The sequence below is a fragment of the Mastigoproctus giganteus genome, chromosome 2 (assembly GCF_048544385.1).
Source record: "Mastigoproctus giganteus isolate SK-2022 chromosome 2, ASM4854438v1, whole genome shotgun sequence".
In the NCBI taxonomy this organism is placed as follows: domain Eukaryota; kingdom Metazoa; phylum Arthropoda; class Arachnida; order Uropygi; family Thelyphonidae; genus Mastigoproctus; species Mastigoproctus giganteus.
In genome coordinates, this window is record NC_143576.1 from 138,040,363 (window position 1) to 138,065,226 (window position 24,864).

The 24,864-nt window shown below is 36.4% G+C and overlaps 1 protein-coding gene across 1 annotated transcript in view; it reads right to left on the reverse strand.

Annotated features, from left to right (window-relative positions):
• LOC150089598 (hephaestin-like protein) overlaps window positions 1–24,864 on the reverse strand; it is a 185,141-nt gene that overhangs the window by 67,887 nt on the left and 92,390 nt on the right. Inside the window, exons 3-6 of the mRNA XM_090390043.1 lie at window positions 16,679–16,891; window positions 10,045–10,214; window positions 6,062–6,228; window positions 2,395–2,501 (exon numbers count right to left, since the gene is read on the reverse strand). Of these exons, the coding sequence (XP_090246169.1) occupies window positions 2,395–2,501; window positions 6,062–6,228; window positions 10,045–10,214; window positions 16,679–16,891 (657 nt within the window). The remainder of the gene's footprint in view (window positions 1–2,394; window positions 2,502–6,061; window positions 6,229–10,044; window positions 10,215–16,678; window positions 16,892–24,864) is intronic.

The following is a 24,864-nucleotide window of genomic DNA, read 5'->3' on the forward strand; positions in this document are numbered from 1 at the left end:
TCGATCTACTTCTCCGAAAACCATGCTGACTTGAACTCAAAATGTTTTGCGCTCCAGGAACCATGTTAGTCGGGTGTTAACTATTTTTTCTAATGTTTTTCCCAAACAACTGGTTAGGGAGATAGGTCGATAGTTTGTTGGATCTATGTGGTCTTTTCCTGGTTTCGGGAAGGCTAGCACATAAGAATGACACCAGTTAGTAGGGCAATATTCCTCTAAGAAAATTCTGTTCTAGAGTTGTAAGAGAGCACTTAGCGATCCTTCACTTAAATGGGAAATCATTGTGTAATAAATTCCATCAGGATCTGGAGCACTGTTCTTCGCCCGTGTAAGTGCATTGTACAATTCAGTCATGGTCAGTGGCAGATTGTATGAATGTTGGAGAGCGGTATTAAAATTCATTTTATACTTTTCTGTACCGTATTTTAGCGACTGAAAAGCTTGTTCATAAGCGGAAACAGCTGAGAGTGTTTCAAAATACGAGCAGAATGCATTAGCAATTTCCACAGGTTCAGAAATTTCCTTCCCTTTCAGAAACAGAATCGGAGAAGTAGCAAGTGGGTATTTACCATTGATACGTTTGATTTTTTTTCCAGATTGTAGCAGTATCTGTGGATCTGTTTATGGTGGCAGCATAGCATGCCCATGCTTCTTTTTTACTCATTCGTCTTACATGAGTAGACTTATCCCTTGCTCTCTTAAACTGTAGGAGGTTGGCTGTTTTCTAAACTGATTCCAGTATTTATTCCTTTCTCTTTTAGCAATGCTGCATGCTTCATTCCACCACATTTTTGGATGGAGCCGGATTTTAAATGAAGATTTCTGAATAGCAGATTCAGCTGCCGTCATTATTTGTTGTGTAATGTAGCTGACTGCAGAATCAATCTTGTCAGTTGCATCAAATTGATACTCTAGCTACAAAAATCATTGCACAGAGCTTACACGATTCTGCATTGGCAAATCCTGTTCAGTAGTCTAAACTTCGTTTTCTGCTTGCGTAGGGCAAAAGAGATAATATTGCACAGAATCCAGAACCAAAAATCATATTTCTTTTGAGATTCTTTAGTCTACACCAATTAGTTAAAATTTCAACTTATGGATGTTTGAATACTTTAATTTCTATGGCGCCTCCGTAGCCAGGTGGGAAGGAGCAGCAGTGCGTAGCACGCGCTTCTTGATTAGACCGGGGTTCGAGCCCGTCACCACCAAATACGGAGGATGCGGAAAGGTCAGGGAATGACCACCGCATATCCCGGAGCAATATGGCCTTAGTTGCTAATGCTCCTAAAAAAAAAACCAAATAACAACTTTAATTTCTACCAATTTAAGAAATGGCATATACTAAATAAAATCATAGGCGTAATTCAATATTAGGCCTGTTCTAATTTACCCATCTGAAAGCAAAGCAGAAACCACAAAAAAAAAAAAAAAAAAACTAATAAGACAAGAGAAACGAAAACAATATGAAAGAAGCAGGTTTAAGAATTCGGAACAGAAAGATTAAAGGACTATAATTTTGAACTAAAATTCGCTGATGAAATTTGACATAGTGTTTACCATCGAAATTTCTAATTTTACGTCGACTTATAATTTTTCAAATATGTGAATGTTATTAGTGTATACATTACCATTCCTTTCAAAAAGATCTGGGAGCTTGTGGATGTCCAATTATCAACATGTGCTGCTGGCGTTGTAAACAAAACACTACTGGGTAGCGAATGAATGGAAACAGTAGTTAAAGTACAAAAAGGGAACCAGATGGAAAAATGGAATACTAGTAGTCATAGAACAACCTGGAAAAACACGTTTAGAACCATGGCACACGACTGATTGGATTTCAACAAAATTGAAAGCTAAAAAGGGAAAATGACAGAAAATCTACTGAGGGCTGGAATAAGTGTTAGCTTTCCTCTTCATTTCATTATTAACAAATGGTTCCATGCTATCAATATCAAAAGTAGAGCGAATTCCAATAAAAAATCTGCTTTCAACGCAGGAAATAAATGCAGCATAAATATTACTTCCGCCCAGGAAATGATGCACAAAATTATATGGTGTTGGCGCAGATGGTATAATTTCCCCTTTTTAAACGATCCCCATCCACAGTTTCCTTTTACAGTATCTTGAAATAAATTTTGTTTCGATGTCCGCGATGGCGCTTTACAATGATCCAACAGTTCTAGAAGAGGAGAAAAGCACTTCAGTAAATCGACCATCGAAAAAAATGAAATTTAGCCAGCGAGACATTAACCAAATAGAGTGATTAAGGAACACGTATACAATCGCAGGTTGCGCTACCTTTTATGGTTAGGTGAAGATATGTAAACAAAGTGCTATTGTTCATCTCGCGAGACATTATGAGAGCACTTATTCTACCTAATGTACTCGTCTTACCTTCGGCGTGTTCTCCAACTTCGCATCTTATTCGCCACTTGCCGACACGGGTTGTAACCATGTAGTTGGTAGTAAATCTAGCAGGAAACAGGCTAACGACGTCTGTCCTATAAAGATAACGCAACAGTGGAAGATGCATTATTCAGAAGACACGAATTATAGAGATCAAAAATAAGGTATTATTTCACTCTGCTATTTGCTAACTGGAGATGCGAGCTTAAAAATTATAACGCGCATCTCCACACGCTTATTCCTGCCAAGAATACATGAGAAGGAAGAGAAAATTAGGAAGAAAATTGTGCGTAAATTAGGAAGAATTAGACTCCATCTCTGAATTACAAAATCAAAATCATTAATTCAAAATCCATAACTACTTCCGGACTGGTTCTACAATACCTAACCAACCACTCTTTTTAACATTATGGCAATGTCCAATGGTGGACAGCAATTTTCTCGCTGTTCTGCAAATACTATAAGTTAAATATTCAATGCTTCCTAAGAAATTAAATTGTTGAAACTTGCACATAAACCTAATCATGAAAAGTAATAACACTAAATTATAAAAGTTGTTAATTCGTCGTCCAAACAGATCAGTCAGCAGAGGGTACCCTAAAGTATATTATGTCTTGCATTCCCATTTTCAGAATTTGAGCTTTTGACTCGTAAAAAATTTGGAATTAGGTAACAGATTTCAGCTGTTTAAAGCCGAAAAATAAAAACGCTCAGTGATCTCAATTTGGAATAAGTAGCTTGAGAGAGAGAGAGAGAGAGTGGGTTGCGTAAGCAATGTAGGTCAAGAGAGAAAGAAGGAAGATTAGCTGTAGATTGGACAGCCGGAAGAGCTTTGCGTAACCAGTAAAATATTTGAAAACCTTAAACGTTTCTCACGATCATTTAAACACGAATTCCAGAATTTTTAAACGGAATGCAAATAAGCGAGCGCATATGTTTATTTTCCAGGGATACATATTTTATATAACCTTGTTATTACTGTATTAAATTGCAGATGAAGTTACTTTGTTGAATGTTCACTTCTTTAAATACGAAGATGGTTCAAGTATGAAGGAATATTGTTTTATTACCGGAGTGTTAAGAAACGTAACGATGCGAAGGAGCTTTGGTTGCATCAGGGAGGAAAGGTAGCTGTTAGTTATAATTAGGAGCGGCGAGGCTAGTTGAAGGAGCACTTAGTCACAGCCGAAAGGAAAATGCTGAAATTTTTGTGAAACGAAACCTTAAATCGAGCGAAATGTTTATCACAGTCACAAATGTATAGGTTTTGCAGTCTTCAATTAAAATGCTGCCAAAACTCTTCTCGACAACCGAGAACGTTTGCGAATTCTGAGTTGAGAAAGGAATTATCTTCATTGATTTTCTTATGGAAAAGCGACTGGTAATGGGAATTGCCATTGAAAGTTACTCAAGGACATGAAAAAGCCGACAGTATTGTCAAAACGTAGAAGTCAAGTCTAAAGACATCTGTTTCCACTGATGTTCAGCCTTCACAAAGCCAGAGCAGCAATGAATACCTTGAAGAATCTGAAATAGAAGGAGCTTCCTTATTGTCTATCCTGTTTCTTTTAGTCCGCTCTTAACCTGATTATATGTTTCTACAGCTAAAAGAATTCATAAGCAGCAAAAACATTTGAGGATAATTTTTTTTGATGTTGGAGGGAAGGACAGCAAGGAACAGCATTCCTTGTCTGGTTTGAAGGGCCCTTCTCCTACCTTTATTGGGATTTAGATCCTTTTTCGGTTTGGAACAGAAGTGTATTGCACTTGAATCCAGTAAGGGCCAGCCCTGTTTGGAAGTCAGCAGAAAGATGGAGATTCTCTTAAGAAGTAGTAATGTTTGTATTATTAATAATTAGTGTCAATAAAAAAAAATTCTAATTCTTATGTGAACTGTGCTAGCAATTCAGACATTTATGTGATAATATTTCAGCGTGTTAATATTTTAAAATATTTTCATCCTACTGTTTACGAAACACAACTCAGCCGAATTAAGGGAGAATGGGAGTGCTGATTACAGTCTGAAATTTTTATGTTATAACTACTTCATATCACGCGATAATTACGTAAGATTAATAACTTAAACACAGCTTATGTTGACGAGCGTATAATTAAACCTGTAAAACACACCCATTCTGTTCAAAAACTGTTCGCTTCAAGTATTACGCAGATAACTAGTTTTAAACATTAACGATTACGAAATTATCTCTTCATTATTGTTTCATTTTGACTTTCAAACAGATTTATACGATTTCAGCACGTTTACCCCATTCGGCTCGCGGCAATTCTGCGCAAGCGTGCGATTTCCTACATTTTTTTTCTTCTTAATACAGTATATCATTGCAGTTTAAGCCCGTGGTTATGAAAAGGCGTTTCCTGCTATACAATATACGCGGGAAAGGAAGGAATTGTAACTGATTTAAATTAGTGCACACCTTTGGCTTTCTGACTGCAGGAAAAATATTCACCAATAGATAAATGAGCGTAGTTTTTAATCTACGTCAAAATATACATACATTGTATCTGATAGAAGAGCAAAGCGGACATTTTATTTTTATTTAAACTTGCGCTATAAAAGAGATACCGTAATATAAAGTCATATAAAATGATTAACAGGGTATTATTCTTAAAAGAAAAGAAAGAAATGAAGAAAAGAGTGAATGTTGCTATCTTTCTAGTCTACAGATGGCAGCACTAGCCATTCAGATTTCACCGTTTGGAGCCTATATTATGAAACTTAGAAATGTATTCATTTTGTAGAATAGCGGCACCACTATTTAAAATTTATTTTACAAATGGGGCAGTGAATTGTATTGCTAAGGTACGCATGCTTGCTTTTATTTATTTTTGATGTGAAAACATTTATATAGGCACCTAACAATGGAATGTAACGGAAATGCAAATGTTGTGGTCAAATATTTGTATTGTTACAATCGTACTAAGGACGATTGCAACAATACTAATTTGTATTGTTGCAGTCATACTAAGTATGACTGTGACGTCACAATCATGCTTCCTTATGATCGTACCGATGTAGTCTTGATGTCACAATCATACTCTTCCTGAAGTAGTAACTGTCACAATAATACTATTCTACAAATGGATTTCGCTAACTTCTTCCAAGCCAAGGATGTTTTCACATAAAACGTCTTTCGTGCGTACACACGCTTTAATTTATTTGTTGCAGCATGCGGGCTCGATCTCGTAGTGCAGCAGTGTCCGTGTATGTCATCCCAGTAAAAAAAAAAAAAAAGGTAAACTGCAGCTATTATCAACTCACTGCAGGATGGAAGCCTCCTCAACAATTCATACTGAGGGAAATGGCTCATAATCTGCCACGCTGGTCCAGTGCAGGTTGGCAGATCGACCGCATTTAGCAGTCAGGGGCTTGAACCCCGGTCGACTCAAAGAGCGTGTGCTACTGCACTCCCGTTCATGACCACTCGGCTACGGAGGCCTGACATCCCAGTATCACAACCAAATCACGTCATTGCCCCTACTTATGAAAGGAAATGACTAAAGACATAAGGATTAGGATAGTAAAATGAAAAGCAAATCTTTTAAGTAGTAAAAAGAAAAGGAAATTATACAATAAGCTTGAAATGTCCTTCAATAATTACAAATAACATCTGTTAATTATAAAACTTATACTCACGTCCTTCCATTCCACTTAAGAATTTGCCCCTCAAAGACAATGGAATGAATGTCTATTTGGTTTCCCATCCCTGCAATATGCCAAGCGACCTTACTTCCAGCACACATATGAATTCCCTGAAGATTGCCATACATCAGTCCATTGATGCTAAACATTCGGTTGGATATCTGCAGTAAAAGGAATTGTTTATTAAACACCACTAAAAGTCCATTCTCATCTTAACTATATTCATATAATTCTCGGTAGCTCTTTGTCTGTTTGATATTTTTTTAGTTATATGAAATCAGTCTCACAATTTAAATCAGAATCTTTATTTTTATTAAATAATATAAGAACAAAGAATTTTGTATTCACAAGAATGAAAATTTTCCTTTTTATTATCTAGGCAGAAAAATATCTATATTCAAGAATAGGCACCATTTTTTAAAAGCATCAATATCTCAAGACAAACTGATTGGCTAATCAAAAAAAGAAGTGAAATCGGGTGAAATAAGAAGTTAATTAAGGTAGAGAAAATTCAGTCAAATTAGTCAAGGAAGTTCTAGTTAATTAAGGTTGAATGCACTGACCATATAATTAAGATAGCATTTATCTTCACCTCTCTGGTTCACTTAAGAGCTGTTGATTTAGGCTATTAAACACTTTTTTCATGCTTTTTATAATGAAAAAAAAAAAAAAAGAAGAAGAAGTGTATTATGCAAAATACAGTGACATTTTGTTAATATGATCTCATTTAATGCGAAGATCCCTCGATCAAATCAATGTTCTAATGTCTCTTTCCAAAAGATAAGAATTTCGATAGATTTTCTTTCTGTTGTGTAAAGTTTATCCACGTTGCGGTTATTTCAGTGACATCTAGAAGTTTATGCAACGTTTAATATACATTACCCTATTATGTGAACTTATAATTTATAAATAGTTTTAATTTTATTATTTTTTACGATGAGTTTATAAAAAAGGTTTTTACTAGAACTAACAAAATATCCGTCTCATCCTGTATAATTTCTCTGGCTTGCTGACGACTGCAAGCAAGAGAAATGGATGGTCAGTTTGCGAAAGATGTGATTTTCGAATGGACCCCCCTGCTCTTTAAATATAAAATCACATCTTTCCCCATTGCCCGAACGAAGTCTTGAGTTTGAGCTAAACACAGGCTATATTTTGCATGCATTTAGCCAGATTCCAATTCTAGGAAGTTTGCGCTGTTAATTCCTAAGGAGTTCACACGCCACCTATGGTTACCCCATATTCATGAGTTTCTGGGTGTACTATGAAGATTGGAACTCTTCATCACGGTATCGATTTCGCAAGGAGTAGCTGGTGTTGTGCTACAAACCCCAAGTGGGAGAGCCGCATCGATAGTTATTGCCATAACATCGTTGGATGGTCAGTTTGCCAATGCTGCACATGATAACCCAGCGATTTTACCTCACAAAATGAGAGATGCAAATGCCAATTGGTGTTTCTCACAGTAATTAAGAAAAACGCTTGTTTATTTGTACAACAATTGAATTACAAATAAATAATATGGTATATTTCTCATATAAAAAACCAACTTTCTTTTATGGTGAAAATACTGAGGAAATCAGTTTACAATTACCTTTAAGGGCAATTGCTTAGCACAGTGGTTCTCGATCCCAATGTGTTGGGGTCTAGTGAGCTCCTTGTATTTTTATGACTGACTGAATGAGTAGTTAGCATCTACATTCACACATAAGGAATTCTTTAGGGAAGTGGATGCGAAAAGTTTATCAAACGCTAACAAGGAGCTAAATGATTTTGTAATGATTGAAAGGAAAGTGGAAGAGAAATTGTTTAAGTTAAATAAGAAAGGCACCCGGAGTGGCTGAGATCTATCCAATTATATTAAGGGAGGCAACAAAGGAAATAAGCAAATCCTTAGCTATAATTATGAGAACATCTTTGGATTCCGGGGAGACCCCACGCCGAACTGGAGATGTTCAAATATTACCCCAATTCACAAAGGGGTTGGGGAATCAAAGAGTGACACGAGTAATTGCAGACCTGTTAGTTTAACTTCTGTTCCAGGGAAAATAATGTAGTCACTGGTTAAAGAAGTAATGCAGAACCATCTAGACAAGACTGCAGTTATACTTTAGATGCAGCGTAGGTTTGTTAAGGGAAAATCTTGTCTGACCAATCTGACTGGATACTACAATGCTAACACAAAGGAACTGGATGCAAAAATTATTTTGTTATCATATACACTTGGGTTTCAGGAAAGCTTTTGATACTGTTGCACATAAAAGTCTGCTATACATATTGAAGCAGTGTTGGCATTAAGGGCAAGTTGCTGCCATGGATAAAGGGATGGTTGGGTGGGAGAAGACAGAGTGCTAATCAATGAGCACTGCATATGAAGGCATGTCTGCTTAATGTGCAAGTTTTCAGATGATACAAAGGTTGGCAGGTGCTTAATAACAGTAATGACGGTATGCTGCTACAAGTATCTAGAAAAGTTATACAGATGGGCTGAGAAATGGCAATCGAAGTTTAATATTCATATACAAATCTCAGCCCCAAATAGATAGAAATCAGAAAAATGTTCATAAAACCGGGAATTGAATCCAGGTCTTTTCTACACGATCTACAAAAACTGCAGCCACAACCACTTTACTAGCCGCGAGATATAACGAATGCAAACTTAAAATTATCCCAGGAAATGCTCCGGTGTCCCCTTTCTTTTTTCTTTATTTTTGCATACTTTGTTTTTCTTTTGTGGAATAACATGTATTTGGAAAGAGTATTACCATACCGGTAAAACTTTGTAGGAAGTCGAATTAAGTAGGCTTTCTTGATAATTCATCGGTCAAGCAGTTTGACAAATAAAACCGAAGCAATGACCCTGTAGGCGACATTAATGTCGGGCGTCCCCAATTAGTGTCAGATTGCCTTCCACTTTCTAACACGGCTCCGACTCGTATGTAGCGATAATTATCTCTCTTTGGGAAACCTACTGGTAACTCTTTGCTTTCCAGTATTTTAGACCTCCTGGGTCTTGCACTCTGCTGTCAGGCCCCAAATAGACAGAAATCAGAATACGATTTACAATAATGGTTATTTATCATTCGGCGATATCGGCATCTGTCAGCATATGGAACGTGCAACCTTTCGTTTTTCTCTTGGCCACGCTGGAAGGCAATAAGAGGTTCACCAAACTAAACTTTTATAGGCTACGTTCACAGATAATTGTAACACAGTTTTTTTGCTCGTGGCAATTTAATTCACTTATAGCTAATTAGTTCACATCTAGTTAATTCACTAATTGATTGATTTACAGCTTAAAACTAGTTAAATCATTACTACCATAATAAAAAATTTATATTTTTGTTTGATTAATCGAAACATAAATAATATAACAAGTTAAAGCTGCAACAACGTATGATTGAGACCTAATGTAATATTGGGTATTATACAAGATATTTATTCCAAAAATAGAAAGCTCGAGACGCTCAATTATATTACCCGATCTACGTTGCATTTTTTGAAATAATATAATTAGTGTTTTATTCATTTTATGATCTCTTCCTTATTCAAAGAAACAAATTATGATTGTGTGTGGCTGTCCTGGAATATAAGCAGAAAAATTATCTATTTTAAATACAGAAATAGGGATGAATTATTTAAATTTTCTTGGGATTTATGTAGTTTAGGAAGAAACGACCAAACTTCTAAATCAACCGCCATCTATTGGCACATTTATGAATTATTTTAAATTTTTTGCTTTGACAGCAAAAACGGCTTTGATTTATCTATTCTTCTTTTTTTTTAATTCTTTTATGTTCAAAGCTTAAGAGTCTATTTGCGCAGAATATATTATACAATCGGGAGAACAACTGTCAATTCTGTCCAATCTGTTTTAAGATTTATTTTAACCTACATAAATATTCAAAAAATTGAATAAAAATCCTTTTTCAAGGAAACATTATTTATACAATGGAGTAATAAACTTTTTTTCCTACCCTGAATGTGTTATTATTTGTGAGTACGGCCTTTTCCATCGGGCTTAAATGCGGAGCTATTTCTTCGATATTTTCTTCTGAATAAAAGCTGTCATTTTCGTCGAAAGCCATAAACACAAGAAAATAAAGATAGTCAATACCTTTTGGAAATCCATTAGAATCCAGCGTACCTGGGGAAAGAAAAATATCACCATAATGTGTTATTATAACAAAAATAAAATTTCAGATATGTTAAATACTAATAAATAATAAAAAAGATTCTGTTCCATATCTTAAATCCAAAAAAAGGAGAGAAAGAAATAAAATTATTCATTTCAGCAATATTATACACTTATAAACAAAAAATAGCGGGTTAAAGGTACAATGCACTGACCCCCCACGATTAAGACAATGCACTATTTAAGGCCTATCAATAGTTAATTGGTCTAAATTTTGTATAGCCCAAAAGGTGTACAAACGATAGATTCGAAGCTGTTTAAGGCACTATCGTGTAAGGAAAGAAATGCATAACAGATCGCCAATGGCAGAAAAAACAAGAAAAGAAAACAATGTCTTTCCTTTAAGAAAGTGTATAATTAAGACAAAGACCTACGCCAATTGTTCCACTTCTAATGTGTACCGATCAATTTGCTGGTGGTGATAATCCCAAGCGTACTTCACGCATTTATTCATTAGAAACGCTATTTATAAAGTGTCCCTTTCCCTGTACACTCGCACAGATAAGAAAGATTAATCTGATGATAATGTGAAGTGGAACACACACTCGAAAAGCTTTACTATACCGCGAATTAGTACAACCGATACTTTTCTCTGCAGTGATCGGTATCAGAATAATACTGACTGCATGACTGCCTTCCCTCTCACACTCTCTATCAGATCTTTTTTCCCTTTCTGGATTCCACTGTCAATCATGTGAATATTCTTTTCCTTTTGAACCGGAGAAACTATGATCGATGACTGCAACCCGATATCACTCCAGTGTAACTAAACAGGGATTACAATACACTGGATATGACACTAGCACAGGTTGGAGAGAGATTTGATTAATAAATGGAGATACTTTATAGCTTTTTTGTGACGGATAACATTCTCTCTCATCGGGTGTCAATCCAGCCGCTAGGACTAAATGGAAAATCTGGGTGGAGTTGTTAAAGGGATCTTTCAAATAGCAACAAATTTCAGGATTTTCTTTGGCTTTATCATAACACTGTATTCCCTTGATTTTGGTGTTCTTAAAAACTGTTTCTTATCAATCTGTCTATCTTAATCACTGTTTGTATCAAGACCCACTTTTCTGATAAACCAAAAACAATTAATTACGCAGGAAAAATACAGAATTTTAGCGAAAGTCAAGCGGCGACATCTATCGGTTACAATTCAAATCAATTAAAATTATGACTTTTAACGTTTGGTATTCAAATATTTTTATTTATTTATATTTTGGTAATGTCAAGCACAAAAGTTTTGCTTCTCCCGTATTATACCGATAAGGTTCCAGAGCTAAAATTTACACCAGAGTCGAATTTATGTTAGTTTTAGTTTTCAAAAAGTTTCAATTTACATTTGTAACGTAATTTTCAATATACTGTACGTACATATTTTGATTATTAGCAGTAAGGGCGAAATAGACTGAAAATAAACCGAGCTGTGAGGTGTATAAACAACACATTTGTTCCCCAAATAGTTCATATAGCAGAACGTTAGGGGATCTGTTACATCCTTGCGTCCCGTAGTCAGGATTTATACGAGTAGACACAAAGAAAAGTTGTTCGAAGAGAACAGAGAAGAAAAATTTGTTGAATCAGATTAGACTTCAAATGTGAATCGATAGTAACTGCTTGCAACAAGAGTTCTAATAGTTTGTCTTTATTATTAAAAAGCCCAAATATGAAAGGCATTGAAATCGAGTTGAAGAGCGAAAAGACTGTGATTTTTTGGAAATACACGTGAAGGAAGAGATTGCACACAGTGAACAGATGCTAGCTCGTTGAGGCACTTGTTCCGACTGGTTTGGAAGAGTGGTGAATTACAGATTCCAATTCAGAAGAACAATGCGCATGCATGGGTCTATAGAAAAGGCATGCAGCAGAAACAGAACGTGTGTGAGACAGAGTGGAGAGACTTTTAGAGAGGGATATTGGAAGTCGGAATAATCTCCAAAGCGATATGTGATTGTCTAGAAATCTGACTGTAATTGAAAATAAGCATAGGAGCAGTTGACTTCTTTATGAGAAATAAAGAAGTCCTCACCAGGACTAAGTTTTAAAAGGATTGAAGTTATACGTTTTCTTCGCCTTATTGGAGAATTACTTGGAGACTGGCATTTAATGAACTGATAGTGGACATTCGAGAAATTGAGGCTGTCTGTGCAGAACAAGGTTTTGCAAACTGAAAGATAGAATGTAGTGTGCCACCAGCAGCAAAACTATAGATAAGATTTCCACTCAGTGGAAGAGAAGGTCATTAATATACAAGAGGAAAAGAGTGGGAGAAGTTGAGATTAAAAATGAGAACCAAATATATTTCTCTTTTAAAGTTTGCTATTTTGTAGATTTGGACGTTTCAAGCCTTTAGTAATGAAAGTGTTGCTACTCAGGTCGATGAAAATTACGGCTTAGATAATTTTTTAATTATTAATAAATAACAATCCTTCGATGCGGGTACTCTATTAAAATCAAATACAAACAAAGGACATCCTTCTGCGTGTATATGACAGAGAGAGTTGTGTTCGTAACCTATGAAAAGAAATTTATGGTTGGTTGAGAGTTACAATTTGATAAAACGAGACACACGCTTAATGCCCTACTTATCTCCGGCAAAGGTTATGCATTGGTGCCCACCATTTCGTGTTCCAGCATGCAGCTGTAAATCCGCTAAGGAAGCTAAAACAATGCGTACGTTTTTTTTGCCGTTTTCCTGAGAATTCTAGCACCACCCTCTTAAACTCCCGCGCTGGTCAAGCTTCGGTTGAGATGTTGGTTTTGAGTATAAAGTGTCTTACAAATATCTTAGGGTTTATAGGCTTCTGAAGGGTGGGGTCAAATGAAGTGTACCAAAAAAAAAAAAAAAACATAAATAAATAACAATCATCTAGAATAGACACGCACACACACCCACAGGTCATGTATTTAAATATTTTCTTGTCCCTCTGACATACCTCCTCTTAAATTGCGCAGTTTTTTTTCTCATCTCTGAGAAGAGCACCAAGGGAAAAAAAAACCAAAAAAAAAAAAAAAACCATTGGGGTCAATGGCAGAACTTCACATATACAAGGTACTTAAGTTTCCGTTCGTGACTTTGGACTTGAATGATTTGGAAAATCACTTGCACAGAACACACAGCGAATTAACGTACTATTTTCTTCATGTTCATTCGCAACCATAATATCCTCTGAATGTCATAAAGTACAAGAGACACTTGGGAAGACAATGCTGTTGGTAACTCTCAAGCCCACGCTTTGGTAATAAAAGAATCATTGTTATCGAACAAATGTCCAAAGGAGAACATCAATTTAGTGCTGAATGGAGAGCATTTTATTTTGCCCATGCATTTTTATTATGTGAAACGGGATTTCTTAGAGTTGCTTGTTTTCCCTTTGTAGTGACCTTAGTGAGAACTTCAATCATGTACTGGACACCGATCTGTTAAAGTCACGCAAAGGTTCCCTATTCTACTTAAACATAATTTATGTTACTCTGTAATCAGCATATCACAATATTTCCTCCTTCTGGTAATTAATGTTTCAAGACGCTATTGATTTCTTCTATTTGTTGAGTTTCTTGTGACGTCAGTGTTGTATTGGTGAACATGTCATTTGATGGTGTGCTATTATATACCGAATGACAGTTCAATGCCAGACACGACTGAGCCCGACACTTTTCTTTCTTGTTGTGATGCTAATTCTAGGGATTTTATGGGAAAACTTGTTTTCCTGTTTTTCCAAAGAAGGGTGTCACGATAAGGTCACTTATCAGGAAGTATAATAGGTTTTCTATGCAAATGATTTAAACTGTTTGATGTGTTAATTTGAAGCTTATAATGACTTGTGGGTATTTTTTCTTCATTTTTAGATTTTTATTGTATTTTCAGCTCAAGACAGAAAGGTCATAACTTCCATTACAAAAGGTCTCCATGCCATTAAGTTCAGGAAATTCGCTTTACTATAAAGACAAACTTGGTTACTGCTTCGTTGTAATTAGCGTTTTTCTATAATAGTCAGGAAACCCGCCGTATTACTGCCTGGTACCAGAAGGCCCACATCTGATAAAGACTTCCAGGAGCACCAAGTTGGCCACTACAAATTAAAATAAACATCAGATAGTGAAATGACCGGATTCTTTGGCTTTGTACTTGACATTTAGGTGGATCATATTTCAAACTTCGAATGCAAGTCCTGACCAACAGACCACAGCGCCAATGTCAACATGTATTGTCTTTTTTGACTTTGGGAATTTTACCAACTTCCTTTTATAAAGTCCGTTTCATGATGTAATTCTCTGAATAGCGTCGATTGTTTTCAATAAATAATACAATCACTGCATTATACAAATGTTTATGAGTTTTTAGGAGTATTCAAGGCATTGCAAAAATTTTATATCGAAAGGTCTGTTGCATTCTTAAACCAGAAAAGAGCTCCATTGCTACCATTATTTTCCAACATCCAGCAGATAGGGATGGCTTTTTGACCAACAAGGTACGCTCTGGAACCATAGGAATAAACCTATGTTAAGTTGAAAAGTTAAGTTGTTTGTGAAAAGTTCCACGACCTTGATTTTCGGTTGGTTATAAATTAATTAAAAGCAATTAGGATTTATAATTAACTCACCGTTTTTATTGTTTATTATTATTATAATTTTTTTATTTCAGATAAGCTGTATATACCGTCAGCTATTTTTGCTACGAATAAATTAAATTGGCAACACTAACTGTAACTTTGATATAATTATTTGTAGTAAATCAAATTAAGCAAAAGTATTCGAAAATTACTCCTCTAGGGTCCCCAGTTTGTTGAGAGTAATGAAGATATGCAATGAGCAATCTGTTTAGCTGTTTATGGGTTCAATGTTGGAATGCCTTCATAAAGATCAATCCCAGACAGGTAGAGGAATGCCTTTTCTTCTGTCTATGATTAAAGATTCGTTTCTTGTCTTCCTTTGCCTTTAGAGCTGTGTAACAAGGCCAATCATTAATATTATATAGTCCTGATCATTAATAGATAATTAATATCATATGTACTGTGGACAGCGATGTTTTACTATTGAAAGAAAAGTTATTGTTCGAGCAACTCGTAAACCTTTTGCGAGTTGATAGTGAGACCATTACATAATGAAGAACATTAAGTTTCTGTTTATGGCATTTTAACGTTCGTTGCAACTTAATCATTATTCTCGAGTTCCTTGTCGTTACGTTTGTTTCTTGGGATTTATCGGGATCCAGACACAGGTGGCCTCTACTGAGTAGATCACATGATTCCTGCAACCTCGCCTATTAACATCAGCTCGACACAGCGAGAGAAAACTAAAATTATCCAATTTATACAGTAAACATGTTTTTCATTACAACTAACCGAAATCTCGTTTCTCTCCTACAAAAAACGTAAAATATCTTTTGGCAGCTAACTCGGAACTACTTTCTTTCGAAGGTTAACCTTATTCATGAATATTGAGGCTGAGTAGGTTTATTAGAGGCAAAGTAAAACAGGGCAAGGGAGTTAGCTTCCGTGGTCACGTGTGGCTTAAAGATTTATTAGTTTGTTGTCAAGCCCTGTATCGATGCTGATCAGAAGGCTTTCATTTTGTTCACCAGATACGTTATTTCATCATCGGAACCAACTTCCAGATGGTACCGCAGAAATAATTCTGAGTTGAGTTTCTAATGTAAATGTTACGCTGTCTGAAACTCTGCAAATGGTAATAACAGCTGAAACAAAAAATGTAGGTAATTTATGATAAGAAACTAAACAAAGTGGATCAGAACTCTGATGTCAGCAACGAATAGGGAATAATCTACAGGGTTGGTGTTCGAATTCTTTGTCATACGAGTTCATATACAACTGCTGTTGTAAATAAACAGGAACAGACAATTTGGCCTCAGTAGCCCTTGTGTCGTTAAGCTCCATACCAACAACAACAACTGCTGTTTCAATGTAAATGTACTAAATCCGGAATGCACTGTTGCACGATGGAAGCAGTTTTGGTCATGATTCATCTAGAGATATCAACACGTTTCTCGCCATGCGTGCCTGCCACTCATTCACAATTGAAAACGTTTCATACAGTGAATACCAGAGTAACTGTAAGGTCACCCATCACATTTCTTAAAGAGTAAGGCGTTCCACGTTTAAGGAAACATTGAAACTATTTAAGATTAACACAGGTAGGCGGTTTCAGAGATTATACGTTTCTTAGCATTAATCACGTTAAATTCTCATGATAATTCGACCTAGAATCACGTGATTTATTACGTATTTAATATTTTCGTTTTTTCTTTCTTTCGGACAGTTCCTGTTAGCCATCATTTTTATTGGAATCATGTTTTACGCACGTATGTGTAGTTTACGTTGTTAACAGGAAGGTAGAAATACGCTAAGTGGATCAGAGATTCTTCAATTGTACAGATATTTAAAAATACATACCTGGCCTGCACACTATAATAGGACCTAAGAGGCCAGCGTGGATATCTGTATCAGCATTTCGATGGGAATGGTACATCCACGAGAGGCAGTCAGGATCTTTAGCAGTGGCAGAATCTTCAGGGAGAAGGAACCAATTGTACTGATGTCGGGCACCAGGGGAAACTCGGTCGTCAATTTTATCAGCGAAGGTGGTATTATCTTCATAGAGTGCCCCTATAAAAAGAAAGAATATATTGCTCAGAATTTTAATATAAAGACTGCGGCTTCACTGTTAGAACGTTATTAGAACAAATGAAATGACGTGATCAGCTTTAATTAAAAACTATCCACAGATATTTTAAAAGAAGATATGCCAAATAAGCGATGTATTTGACTTTTATTTTCTCTTTAAAAGTTCTTCCAATGTTTTACCGGAAATAAAGGGGATAATCATAAGTAAATAAAAGGAGAAACTCCTCGTTGTTTACAGAAAGCGAACAGAGAAAGAACACAATCGCTTATAGGCCTAATCTACATAATCGTTCCTTATCTAACATGCCGTAAGCAAGTAAGGCAAGACCGTTTATTTATTACTGACCCGCTATAAATTAGATCAGTTGGAATGTACTCCAGTAAAGCACCCCCGATAATGAGATAATTGCTTATAACCCTCGACCCCAATAAGCAGCGAGTTCAGTTTTTTAACCTCCCACAGTAAAACATATGGTAATGAGAACCTGTCCTGTTGTTTACTGCTACTCGCTGAAGAATTACGTTGCAATAACTCTTTAAAACTATGTTCGCTATCATAAACAGAAGCACACCTGGAAATTTAAGTGCACGGGATATCTATTAGGATTTAAGGGAACACACCTGGCTTGTTAAAGCTGCAGGACTTTACGAGTTCATTATTAAAGAAGCATGCCAGAATATAGTAGCCAAAAGAGGAACACAGAGAGCTACACTTTCTTTTCATTTGAAGTCACAGCTTTATTAGTAAGACAAAGGAACGTCATATGATGCAGAGGACTGGGGAATATATGTAATAACTGTTTTATCCGCGATTTCTCAATTTTTTTTAAACCCCCGATTACAGGCGTGGAGAGAGAGAGTAGTGATGCAGATGGGATCCCCTCTTCTCAGTACCATCGGACAGAGAGAAGATCCTGTTGCATTTGGTATTTCCTTTAACGCAATTCTTTTCAAAAAGAGGTCTTCTAAATGGGCATGGAAAGCGTTGATCTTTGTGAAATCCCATGCACGGGCATGGGATTTCATAAAGTTAGTAAAGGGTCCTTGTTAACAATGCGGGCTGTTCCCTGGATGAGGAAATGGAATATGTTCAAGAAGACAATTCAATATTCTTGGACATTCTGCCAATCCGTTTACCCAATTCTCGAAGATCGGGCAACTTCCGAAAATGGAGTGTTTTCTCATACTTTCTTTTATCTAAAAGAGAAATAACAGTTTATACGTGAACGTATGGTTATTGTTTTGTCTGGCATTGGTGATCCATTGCAGAAGCCCTGATTGGGACGAATATCAGTAAACTGCAAAAGTTTCGTTGTGGTTCGCTACGTTCCCCACACAAGAAGAAAAGACACAGCCGTCTCTTATTACTTCTAAAATGTTCTTATCTAAATTCTGTGAAAGGACTTAGTCACAACAGCTTGAGAACAATTATAAATTATCACAAAACGATAACAACTTGTTGATATATTGCATAAGACTCGAGGACTGAGATTCGATATTGTCACTGATAGTTTTTTAAAAAAACAAGAGCGCGCCCATGGAATCGCATTGAGTAGCAAGCCAAAAAACGGATATGAAATGATATAGTCGCAACCAGTGCTTTTCTAGGCATGAATAATTTGCCTAAGGCGCAGCTCTGTAAAGTGGTAGATAGATTTCTATTGGATACTCGGAATTTGCACGCCAGGATGCCTATTATATCAAATATTCGCCTTCGGCGACACTGTTCACAATAAAATATTCATAAAAAACATTTTGTTCTTTAAATTTTGCCATGGACACCCTGGTGGAGGATTTCTGACTGAAGTGTATAGGGTCCCAAGGAGGATTGGAAAAATGAATGAAGGAGTGATATGCTCATTAGTGAGCAAGACAAGAACCAAAAAGGTACATAAAATCTTAGAGGGCAGCATTAGAGCATAACTTAGCGAAGCTTACCTTCTAGTTGTAGAACGTTGGAATAAGTTGCCTGCAAGGATCGCCAAGGCGGATAATTTCGTAAAAGTAAAGCACTTTTTGATGATGCGAATAATATGAGAGGTGTTGGTTTTTTTTTTTGGCACATGCAAAATAATTTGTTTCCTTACATTATTATGGAATTTTATTACTAATATCTCTAGATATCTGAATAAATATTATTTAAAATTTCCATTGAACCTCTAGAAGACTTAATGTATCTTAGTTGTAGTAGGGTTTTATGACCATCAGTGACTAAGGTCATATTGATCTATGAATATTGTCTGTAAATTGCGTGTTTTCTGAAGTCGTTGCGTGTTTGCTGGACGAAAGTTGAGTTTCCAGGAGGAAAAAAACCATGCTACCCTCGCCTGACTCGGACTAACTCAGCTACAGCATTGCCAAATAGGTCTACCAATCAGAGGTCCCCTGCACTCTTTTCCTTCCTTGATTCAATTTTGAAATTGAGTTGCCATGATGATTCTTGGCGATAGCACAATGGTTATGGCCGTCATCCTTCCACACATGGGGCCTGGGCCCGAATTCTGCAAGACTTCATAAATTTTTATGGTGGTTTTTCACACCGTGGCCAAGTTAGTCGGCCTCTGGCGAAGCACTGAAGATTTCCTTTCATTCACTACTAGCATCGTTTTACCCGGGAAACTTGGGTTTTTCATTGTGAAATACAAAATACGAATACAAAAAAAAATGTACAGGTTTTATATATACACCTCATCGCTTTAGTTTCTTTTGCGCAGTAAAACAAGGTGAATTCGCAAATATCATGGTAAGATCTTAGATGTTTTGCCTCTGAAATTTTCTGTTGATTCAAAAACTTTCTACAGCGTAAGTGCCACATGGTTCTTAATGTTTAATGCGCAGAATTTATAATGATCCTGTCAATATAGTATTAGGTATTTCTATCACCGGTGCTGAACACGCATCTCCACATCTAACGAAGTGTTCTTCTAGTGAAGGACTTCTAAGTAATCATGCTCCATGAGCGTATGTATTTCTTATCACAATTTTCGCTTACCATAGAGCGTTTCCGATTCGATATACAACTTTTGTATTTTTCAAGTCAACGACTGGCGACGATGTCGCCAGAAATTGAAGGCAACACACCTTGGCCAGAGGGCAGAGTGTTCTACTTTGTGTGTGTGTGCCAAATGTGCTGTCAATACACGGATTGAGGAAACATTCGCTGACTTCGGTATTTTATCGCCTACAAATCTATGTAGTTAGAAACGTGATTTGGGTCTGTCGTACTGCTGAGCGTTACTTGCAAATCACACGTATAAGCCACTGCTTGGTCACATAAAACCGGTATTTGGACCCTTTTTATTGAACCAACCATCCATCTATCGTGTCAGATCCGCATTTTTTTCACTCTAATCACACATACACTTAGGAAATCGTATAACATTGTTCGTGTAAGGGAAAATCAAATCCCTGCCATTTCTTTCTAAATTGTTCCCTAATATATTGTAGTTTCCCTCAAAATCACTGCATTAATAGTCAAAAATAAGCATTTTACAATTGTTAATTAATGATAAATTGATATAAAACTAATATGAAAAAACTAAGTTCAAAGACGTATCAAATTTTTTGGCGTCCAATCCCTGGGGGGATTCCCTCCTCCCAGCAATTTTTCTCAGATGTTTCTTCCTGCAAGACACAATGAACGTCAGAACACATGCAGATTACAAACAAAAAAACACTAACGCCCTAATATATGAGTTGCCTAGAGTTATCTAAAAACAACCCGAAGCATCCTCGCTGATACTGGAAAAGAAAAGTTAAAGATCGGTCAAAAAAATTTAAAAAAAAAAGGGGAAGTTGGAGAATTCTCAGTTGTTTACTTCCTGGAGTATCTAAGTGGGCGACCATTGTGTTCAGTGGTCACTTGACCGTTTCTAAGACTGATCACACACCCTCCTCATCTTAGTATTAAGTATTTACTCTTTTATAACATTATATTGTATTTCATTTGGAAAATGTGCAATACGGACTGAATTTTTGGGGGAAAAATCTAGAAATAAAATAAATAATACTTAATCTGCTCACTTACACATAACAGACAGTCATGGATCACTAGGAGACCACAAATTGTTGGTGGTTGGCTAATGACAGCACGGTAAAGCAAAAGTGACCTAGTACAGGAGGAAAATAGTTCATTGGAAATTCTGTAGCATTAGGAAGTATCAGCTGGTACCGCTCCCTGCTAACAGCTTAACAACGCGCATTAAGTTCATAAAATTCCCCTTTTACTTATTGCGTATCTAGGACTAAGGATACATAAGACTATTGCATTCACTCGAGTGTATTAAACCCCCGGAAAAGTAGGAAATAACAGTAGTTGACTGTAAACATGAAGTACCATTTGTTGAATTGAGAGAGAATTGTAGGCTCTAAGAGCCAGTGCAGAAAACAGCGGCTCTTAAACTGGGGAAAGGGTTGGCGAAGAAGTTAACGTCGGTGCTGAGAGTTGGGAGAAAATAAAATACTGAGAAGGCAACAGGCATCGCACGAAATGGTAAGAATGTGGGCAGGGGTGAAAGGGTTTGAATACAGTCATTGTGGTGGTGGGTGGGAGCCGAAATAACTTGAACGATACTGTTTAGAGAATTAGGGTGTTGCCTACGTAATATGATCGATCACTTTGAATTAATGCCAAGAAAATTTGGGAGGAGGTGCTGTTCAGTAATTTCCCCACTCCACGTTAGGAGATAAGAAATCAAGTAAGGTGGAAATCAAAGAGTAAATAGCGAAATAATATACATCTCTCTGATTAGGACAGAATCAGAGATACACATATTTCTAAGATATCTGCCTGTTAAGAACAAAAACTATTCGGTGCCAAGAGCTGATGAATAGTTTTGTAATCTTAAGATTTTAAGGCTGAGTTGGGTTAATTACTGGGCAGCGAAATTAGCGTAATACAACTGGGCTGAACGAATATAACAAAACAAGGTTCAGTTTTTAACGAATCACTAAGATTGACGAAATCAATTTATAAAAATTGGAACCACTTATTATTGAGAATTCTGAACCTGAATATTGTCAACTGATTAAATAGTTAAGTCCATTATAAGTCAAATGTGAACAGGTTTTTTGGAAGATTTTTAGAACTGTCTCACGGTTTGATATTGGAATTATGCCCTACGTCAAATCTGTATTTTTTTTTTTTTGAATCCACAACGTTTCATTTAAAATGTTTGTGGACCAGTGAGATAAAGGAATATATTCAACAAATTAATGCAACCACTGTTTCAAACGTGCTATATTTAATGCTTTGTCGTCCCGAATTGATAAACTAATCAAATATAAAGAGATTAAAGAATAATTTTTCTACAGAATTTATTTGTATTTAAGGGTTTCTACCGGATGGTGAGAGATTCTCCTGCCCCCAAGTTTGATGAATCTGATAAATTGAAGGTTTGGCTTCTATGCTATTTTTAAAATTGTTCTTTGCATCATAAATCCCCATCTTGTTGGCCTAAGAATGTTTGCGCTTCTGTTTGTAATCCTAATTGATGACCCGAGAACTGAACGTCCGCCAACCTCTCGAACTGAGAACAGAGTTGCAAAAGTTCGGGAAATTGTGGCAAGTGATCATCGTTTAACCCTCAAAATGATGACTGTTGAGTTGGATATGAATAAGGAATTCGTCAAATTCTGCATGAAGATTTAGGGAAAAAGAAATGCCTGTGCAAAATTCACGCCGCACAGATGAGCAGAAGTAACGAAGGGTGTCATCATGCGAAAATTTCATCCAGACTTGTTAAGACATTTCTGATTTCCTCGACCGAAATATCACTGAAGTTGAATATTGGTTGTTTCATTACGACCCAGAAACGAAGTTTCTGAGCATGCAGTGGACTTAAAAATCATTACCAAGGCCGTAAAGTTTTGTTACAGAGGTCCAGGATCAAGACGATGCTGATCATGTTTTTTGGCAAACAGGCTATGATTCACATAGAATTTGTATCTGAAGGGGAAAGATTCAATGCTGTTCTACGTACAAGTGCTGCAATGACTATTGAAGCACATTTCCCGATTAGGCCGCAGTTTCGAGAGAAAGACACCCGGTTCTTGTTGCACGACAATGTTCCGCCCATTCCCACTTACTGTGAAGAGATTCCTGACGAAACATACAGCTCAACCATCCACCCTAATCTCTCGATCTAACACCAGGAGACTTCTTTCACAAGGAGAAAATTGCTCTTAAAGGAAAGAGATTTTCGGATGTTGAGGACAAAGAAAACGTAACTGCTTGAAATGAACGTTCTCTTTGGAAGCTTCACTGACACTTCTCAGAAATTTTTAGAACTGCATAATAAGCTCGTTCAATCAGGTAGTGATTACTTTGAATAAAAATAAAACCAATTTTGAGCGCCTTCACTTTGTGTTCCTTTTATTTACACACCTCGTATATATATATATATATATATCGAAAGCTGTTTGAAAAGTAAGGTAAGAGATTGTAGTGGGAGCGACCTTGCTGCATCCAATAGTGAGATATCGCATGAATTAAGACATACACACACATATATATATATTTCTTCTTGTTTCAGGACACGAAGAGTTACTAATTTCTATATTTCAAAGAATAATCCGATAGACATTCATAATAAGCTGCGTATAGTCTTACAGTCATATCTAACTGCCAGTTTTAGGAGCAATCGGTTCGGAAGAAGGCCGAACAAACCTTGCAGATGAACAAGACACACAGCAATGTTTACAACGTTACGGACGAGGTTTGAATGGGTTGTTTTTGATTTGCACAGGGACAACAAAGGTCATGAATTGTCAACATATTATGTACGAAAACTGTATGTATTCTATAGTCAGTTTATCTATTGTTGAATCTAATTTAAAATCAGAAAATGTTTGATATCTTGATTGAAAGTAGAGTATTGCTATTTGCTGGAGTTTCTGGGCAGAAAAAAAAACAAGCAAACACTGTACAACTCTCTGTCGAGGTGGATTTTCTGTCATGGTGTGAAAAAAGTCCATAAAACTTCCTCCCGGTGAGATGTTATTTGAATCTAGGCCTTTTCGTACAGTGTGGAGGTTGACGATTATAATCACCCCACTAGTTTATAGGGCTGTGGTTGGAATGTGCTTATTCATCTACAACAGTCCAGACCTTGCCTTTTCTGACTTTTGTCTATTAGTGCTTTGGAAAAGAAAAATACTCGGGTGGGAACAAATTCGGCGCTGACAATGAATTTAAATTGCGTGTTGAAAAACCTGGTTCAAAGTAATACCACTGAATTTTAGGAGAGAGGTTTCAGTGCGGTGGTGACACGGTAGGCTAGTGGTTTTGCTTTTAATGGCGCATCAGATTCTATGGTTATAGTGTGCCATATGCCTTCATTTAGGTTTCGTTTCATTGTTCTGTGATTTAGCGTCTTCAGCTGCTACCAAGTTGGCCTTTTCATATTGAACCGAAGCTCGCTTTAAATTCTTGGAGACAGCAAAACCAGTTTAACACTTGCCACTCTATTGAGTCAGAATAGACCTCTACAGTATTTTTGTGTTTTATTCGGAGTGGTGCTCAAGAGGCCTTGAACAACCTCAGGTAGGCAGTGCCGGCAAAAATAAATTCATAAAAATAAATAAACAAAATGTAGAGCAGGATTAGTAGAACTTATCTACGGCTGTGTAGGGTACACCATATCAATTATTAACGAATAAATCATATATGACAGACTTCATAATTTCATATTTTTAAGCTCAAGAAAGATGGTTTATAATAATTAGAGATAACAAGTCGCTTGTTTTGAAGTTTCTCATACAACTTTTGAACCTGTATGAGAAATCTAACTTTATAAAAATGCTCTACTTAGAAAATCATAAGAGTTGCTAAGATAGAAAAATTACAACTGGAGCAACGAGGAATAATTAAAATAAAATATGTGCTCGAGTAGCGTTCTTGGTTGACACCCTTAGATTAAGTTTCTTTCTTCAGTTATTAATATGCAGAGAACCGA